At 47.4% G+C, this 6851-nt stretch overlaps 1 protein-coding gene and 1 long non-coding RNA gene across 6 annotated transcripts in view; one reads left to right on the top strand and one right to left on the bottom strand.

Moving 5' to 3' along the window:
• Positions 1-3304: 3304 nt before the first annotated feature.
• Positions 3305-6063, bottom strand: LOC142830598 (uncharacterized). The gene is made up of 2 exons (XR_012905977.1): positions 5683-6063; positions 3305-3629 (listed from the first exon to the last, which is right to left on the bottom strand). It is a non-coding gene; the product is annotated as an uncharacterized LOC142830598 (long non-coding RNA).
• A 151-nt stretch (positions 6064-6214) lies between these two features.
• Positions 6215-6851, top strand: part of CAMSAP2 (calmodulin regulated spectrin associated protein family member 2) — a 181935-nt gene continuing 181298 nt past the window's right edge. For 2 of the 5 annotated variants that reach the window (XM_075936673.1, XM_075936674.1), the window contains exon 1: positions 6216-6841. In XM_075936673.1, the coding sequence (XP_075792788.1) occupies positions 6703-6841 (139 nt within the window). In that variant the 5' untranslated portion in view covers positions 6216-6702. Of the gene's footprint in view, positions 6842-6851 lie in introns of all 5 variants that reach the window. The other 3 variants (XM_075936676.1, XM_075936675.1, XM_075936672.1) reach the window with 2 other exon arrangements.

Below are 6851 nucleotides of genomic sequence, written 5' to 3'. Positions count from 1 at the left end.
GTCTATTCTCTCAACCCCCACTGGCGGAGAGGAGCTCACCCCAGCTGACGGAGCGCAGCACGCTGCAGCAGGCAGATCAGAGGTAGCCCTGGGAGGGAAGTGGCCCAGCCGGACAGGCGACCCTGGAGCTAGACGAATGCTGGAGGAACAAAGGAGCAAGGAGCCTTTTCAGGAGAAGGTGGCAAGTGACTAAAAAAGGGGACTGTGAGGGGGACAGAAGTAGGGAGGGTGTAGGGGTGAGAGGCATGCTGACACACCCTCTCTGCTACGGGAACCACAAGCCGGAAAGAACTGTGGACCCATCCTGACATAGGATGTATACTAAAGACTTTTAAGCCAGCAGTTATAACATCTCTGCTAAGAGCCTGCATTGAGAACTGGGTGATTTGATGCATGTAATGTATTATCCTTTAACAACCTTACTCTCATGCTTTTCTTTCTTTTAGTAATAAACCTTTAGATTTTAGATTCTAAAGGATTGGCTCAGCATGATCTTCTGGGTAAGATCCAGAGTGTAAATTGACCTGGGAACTGTGGCTGGTCTCTTGAAGGGAAGAACCCCTTCGGGGTAGGTGAGATTGGGTTCTATAACCCTTCACCTGTGTGCAGGCCTGGGACCAATTAGGGCACAGGAAGAGCTGAGGTGTCTGAAGGGTTTTGATCATGAGGCTTCTGCATGGCCAGACTGGCAGCTGAAGTGCTCTGTGTGACTGGTTTGTGGCCTATTTGGGAAAGGCATCCAGTCAGGGGTTGTAAGGAGCAATTCGTCCTGAGCAGATGCCCCAGCTGTGCCTAGACTCAGCCTGGTCCTTCACATTGGCTCATTCAATCAAGAGTGCACAGGAGCTTTTTGATTGTTTTGATACTTCTGCTCACCTTTTTGGACTCACTGTGAGCTTCAAGAAGACAAAGATTATGTTCCAGTCTGGCCAGAAAAAGCCCAGCACTCCAGCAATCATTGCTGCTGATACTGTCCTTTAGGCTGCTGCTAAGTTTTGCTCCTTGGAAGCCTATTGTCCTCCAGCACAAATGATGATGTATTTGCTCATTTAGCCAAAACCAGTGCTGCCTTTGGAAGATCGACCAAGCGCTTATAGAATGACCATGGTGTTAAACTTCCTACCAAGTTTATCAAGCACTTGTCTTGAATATCCTGCTGTAGGGTTCGAAGTCATGGACCATATATCGCTGCCACATTTTGAAACTCTATCAATTCTGTGTAAGTGCTACTGTAGGAAGATTGCTCATGTGACATGGTGGGACAAAATTCCTAACAGAGATCTTTAAGCCTTGTAGTGTCATGGGCATGGAAGCATGCTTATGAACAAACAGTTTTGCTGGATTAGTCATGTTATTGGATTGTGAGGGGTGCAGCCGGGTCACTGCTGCACCATGGGGGGTGTTTGCCCCAAACGTGGTACAAAGGGGGCCATGTGAGGGGTCAAACAAAAGCTTACTTTCTTCTGATTCTGAATCTGCTCTTCATATAGCTGTATAATGTCTGTGTGTGGAGTTAGGGATCTGTACTCTGTATAGAGACTGGAAGTCTCTCTGAATGTGCTTGAGTAATGGGCTAGGAATGTTTGCCTATGGACATGCTAATGAGCGAAGCCCCAGGGAACAATGGGCATCTGAAGCCCAAAGACACACCTGGCTACTAGCCATGTGACTCTAGCCAGCCTGGAAGAAACCAGGAAGGAGGTATAAATATGCCATGTGGTCAACTCCATGAGGTCTTCAGATCTACTTCCGTCCCCAGATGCGGCCTCGCAGGGAATCACGAGCCGGGAAGAACTGTGGACCCATCCTGCTATAGGATGTGTAATAAGGACTTTTAAGCCAGCAGCTATAACATCGCTGCTAGAGCCTGCATCAAGAACTAGGAGATTTGATGCATGTAATGTATGATTCTTTAACAGCCTTACTCTCGTGCTTTTCTTGTAGCAATAAACCTTTAGATTGTAGCTTCTAAAGGATTGGCTCAGCGTGGTTAAGGGACAGAGGGTAAATTGACCTGGGATGTGTGGTTGGTTTCTTGGAACCGGACAGAACTTGTTCAGGGAAGGTGAGATTGGGTGCTAGACCCCTCACCTGTGTATGAGGCCCAGGGTCATCTGGGGCATGGATATTGCTGGGGTGTTGGAGAAGTTTTGCTCAAGAGGCTTCAGGCAGGCAGCTGAAGCGCTCTGTGGGACTGGTTTGTGGCCTATTTGGAAAGGTCACCAGTCTGGGGGCTGTAAGGAGCCCCGTATTGGAGCAATTCGCCCTGAGCGGACACCTTCAGCTGTGCCCAGACCTGGCACGGTTCGTCACAATGATACATCCTGAAGATGGTCTTCTACAGCCTCTGTGAACAAGCTAGCTATGTCTAGACTACATTCCTCTTTCAAGAGGAATGTAAATGAGGCAAATTGAAAGTCCAAATGAAACGTGGATTTAAATATCCTGCGCTTCATCTGCATGTTCGCGTCGAGTAATTTTTCAAAAAAGGGTTTTTTGAAAGTAAAAGCGCGTTCTAGACGTGGTTCTTTCAAAAAAATGAAACAAAACAAAACAAAAACCCTTTTTTGAAAGAACCCGTACTCCTGAAAAAATGTGTATGGGTTATTTTGAAAAATGTTTTTTTCTCTGAAAGAACTGCATCTAGATTGCGCTTTCACTTTCGAAAACCCCTTTTTCAAAAAAGCACTCGGACGCAAATATACAAATGAAGCATGGGATATTTAAATCCGTGCTTCATTTGCACTTTTGATTTGCCTCCTTTACATTCCTCTTTCGAAAGAGGAATGTAGTTCAGATGTCCCCAGAGAGTGCTTTCTAGGTGGCCAGAATAAGCATTATAAAATTATATTAAAGGCCAACATGAAGTCATGTGGCATATCTTCTAGTGACCTGGAAATCACAGCTCTGGACGGATTGTGTTCGTAGCAAATTATTATACAAGGCTCTAAAAACATTTGAGAGCCAATGTATTCAGACATGTCAAGCCAAGTGCAGGATCCAAGAGGAGTGACAACACTCACAGATCGCAGATTTTAATTATGACAGCTATAATCAGCTTTGCCAATCGAGGACTGGCTTAGTCGCTCACCAATGACTTCATAGAAGATGAGGTTTGTTAACTGATGGCTCAGTCCATACATACATTAGTGCATAATATACATATATGTGCTCAAAGGATTTAATGTTAATCATGAGTAATTGTGAGATTAATTGCATTGTTAAACAATAATTTATTTAACTATTTGAATGTTTTCTATATTTTCAGATATTGATTTTAATTACAACACAAGGAAACGAAGTATAGCATGCTCACTTCATATTTTTATTACAAACATTTGTGGTGTAACAACAGTAGTTTTAAATTCACATCATTCAAGTATTGTAGTGCAATCTCTTTATCATGAAAGACGTACCCTCCTGCAGGTTTGCACAATTGTTTACACAGTAATATCCTTACTTGTTATTTATTAGCAATTGCCAAGGAAGCAAAATACACATGCTAAGCATACAGCGCCATGCTCAAAAATACTGATAAAGGCAGGTGAACTTCTCCTGTTGGCCAGGCAAGGTCAGTCTAGTCTGGATCCTGGTTGCTCCACTGCATGTCACAGTCATGCAGAGTAGTCCTGGCAGATCATCAAAGGGAAATAATGAAGCAATATTCCAATATTCCTGAACAATATTAGCATCTCTCTTGGACATAAAAAGAAACCCAGGACAATTGTTCAGGCAGAGAGTGTGGATGCAACATCAGTGAGGAAGAATTCAAAGAATAAAATACAATGTTTGGTGGATAGAGATGAGAGGGTGTTCCAAACCTCGTGAGCAGTAGGTCAATAAAGGGATATTATTAAGTATGTGCCCAAAATCTTGAATGATATACAATTATAATAATCTATCATTCCAATTTTAAATGTATTTATTTAAATGCAAGTATTTTTTGTTTTACTTTCTCATCAATAATCTCCACCCCGGTTAGCGTGCAACCTTAATAAGTTTCAACAATGCAGATGTGCCATGTTTTTATACGGAATTCTATTTTATGGAATATATATAACCAATCTTTGTCTTAGTTAGTTGGCATTTAAATGTTAAAAGAGCTGATACAGCAGAATAAAAATGTTTTGATAGTATTCATCATAGGGATGTGAAGTAGCAATTAATTTCCATAGACTACTCGACTAGTTGATAAGCACTTCTGCGTTCCACCTTTGAAACATACAAGAGATCCAGCAGGGGCTGTTGTACATTTCAAAGTGGAAGTGCTGGCGTGGAGCCCAGAGTTAGCAAGACTTCCCGCCGGCCACAGACTACACGCAGCATTCCAACTTTGAAATGCACAAGAGTCCCCAGTGGGGGCTCTTGTGCATTTCAAAGTGGAAGTGCCCACATGGAGCCTGGTGTCAGCAGGGAACAATGAGTTCCCCGCTGATCCCACGCTCCATGCTGTGCTTCCTCTTTGAAATGCACAAGAGTCCCTGCTGGGGACTCTTGTACATTTCAAAGCTGGCATGCCACATGGAATCTGGGGTCAGCTAGGGCGTCCCCAGCTGATCTCAGGGTCCATGTGGTGCTGCTGCTTTGAAATACCACGAGGAACCTGATGCTGGGCTCCCTGTGGCATTCAAGGCAGCAGTACCACATGGAGCAGTGACCCCAGGCTCGAGGTGGTGCTGCTACTTTTAAGTATCCCTCTCTTTTCCCTGCTGCTTGCTGCCTTTATGTGATAGTCCTTTACATCCCTAATTTATCACAGATAATACTAAAATTGTATGCTCCCCACACACACTTTACTGGTCTTCGAGTCGTCGTGTGTTTCTTTCAATATATACAAAGGCAATATTTTAGCCTATTTTCTGTGTCACACATTTCTCTTATTGTAAAATACAGTCGTTCTCAAATTCTGTTACACTGATCTGCAGAGCTTTTGCTATTGTTCTACCTAAACCTGGCTAATAGTGCTTGCTCCTTGTTTCCAGCGGATAATTTATAAGCACAATAATCATTGAACACTAGGGTTGGAAGAAACTAGGCATGTTAATCATTTAATATGGTCACTAGGTAACCGCTAAAATAATTAGTAGTTACATGGTTACTGGTGCTGCAGACTCTACAGTACAAAAATATACTGCAGCGCTCATAGCAGAGGCTGTCAGGGAGCAGGGCCACTGGCTGCTGCCTCAGCGAAGCTTCCTGCCTGGGAACTGAGCCAGTAGCCCTTGCACCCCCAACCCCAGCTCCTCAGGGAGAAGGCTTCACTGGTCTGCTTCACCTTCCTGAGAGGCCGCTGAGTTTAAACAATACCATTAATGGATAAGCATCAGCTTATCAGTTAAACAGTTAAACTCTTAACACCTCTAGACAAGACCTCAGGAAGTCATCTAGTCAAGATGCTTGCTCAACCCAACTAAATCACTACACGAAATAATACAGTAACACTTTACAGGTACTTTTCTACATCAGCAAGATGTCCCATGAGGGAAGGGGGTTGGACTTAGGAGTTGGATAGGAGATGGTCCATGAGTCTTTCAATTAAAATGTAAATTACATAATAAAAGGCATAAAGTTTTTCTCCCCCATAATCCCTTTTCATCTCAAAACATTACAGACACTTGCCCCCATCCAAATGCAGCCTCCTTGAAAGTGACAACCAATTAGTGAAGGGAATTGGAAACTTACGGACTGTAACCTCTTCGAGGCAGAGACCGTTTTCCCCAGGTGCCTGCACAGCACCCGCCACGCTGAAGTACTCGCCCATGCATGGAGCTCTCGGTGTTACTACCAGGATGGTTTAGCCAATGATGTGGGGACAAACCCCCCAGTGGGACAGGAAGCGCCCTAGAAACGAGACTACCCCGGGGCCACCGGAGCGGATTTCCCAGGGTCCCCTAGGGACGATCTCCCCAGCTACCCGCCCACACTGCGAGAGGGCTCAAGGCGGCTGCGGAGCGTAGCAGCAGGACGGGGCCCCTGCCCAGGCACTGGCGGTAGGTGCGTGGGGCGCCCCGCTCCTGCTGGCCCGAGGCCCCTCAGCGCCCGGGATCTGCTCGGCTTTGGCCGGGCGTCAAGAATGCCCCATTGTCCGGCTGGCCACGTGACGTCAAAGGAGGCCCCGCCCCAGGCCGCTTTACGCTGAGGAGGGGGGCGAGGGGCGCATGCGCCTTGTGCGGTGCTGCGCTCCCATCCAGTGCGGCACCGGCCGGGCAGAGCCGCAGCGGCTGGGCGGGACGCGAGCGGCGCTAATTCGGGGCAGCCCCACAGGGAGCGGGGGCGCCGCGCCCGGAGCTTGCGCTGGGCGTTCTGACGCGGCTGCTGTCTCGGCGGCCGGGCAGGGCCAGGAGCCCGCTCCCTGCGGCTGCGGGGGAATCTCTGCTGGCAGCTCCCGCTGGGCTCCGTCCAGCCTGCGCAGGGGAGGCCGGGGGAGGGATTCCCGCGGGGTCAGCCCTGCCGGAGGGGGACCCGGACGGGCACTGGGGGGCCTAGTCTGCCTGCATTGAGACAAAGGGCGAGGGCAGGGGGAAGAGGAGGCTGCTACGTTCCTGTGCAGAGGCGGCATCACCCCCGTACGGGCGCGGAGTTCGTCATCACCGTCCTCTACCGCGTCGGGGTTTGGTCCGTTTGGGTTGGTCTTTTGTACGTGAGCGGGGCCTTGGGAAGAAGAATCATGTAAATCACAATTCTAGGAGGTGCCATAAGAAGATGGGGGATGCTGCAGACAGCAAGGAAATGAGAAAGACTTTCATTGTTCCTGCTATCAAACCTTTTGACCATTATGATTTCACCAGAGCCAAAATCGCCTGTAATCTAGCGTGGCTGGTGGCCAAAGCCTTTGGGACAGGTAGGTGGCG

The sequence above is a fragment of the Pelodiscus sinensis genome, chromosome 9 (genome assembly GCF_049634645.1).
Source record: "Pelodiscus sinensis isolate JC-2024 chromosome 9, ASM4963464v1, whole genome shotgun sequence".
Lineage (NCBI taxonomy): Eukaryota > Metazoa > Chordata > Testudines > Trionychidae > Pelodiscus > Pelodiscus sinensis.
This window is presented reverse-complemented; position numbering and strand designations above follow the sequence as displayed.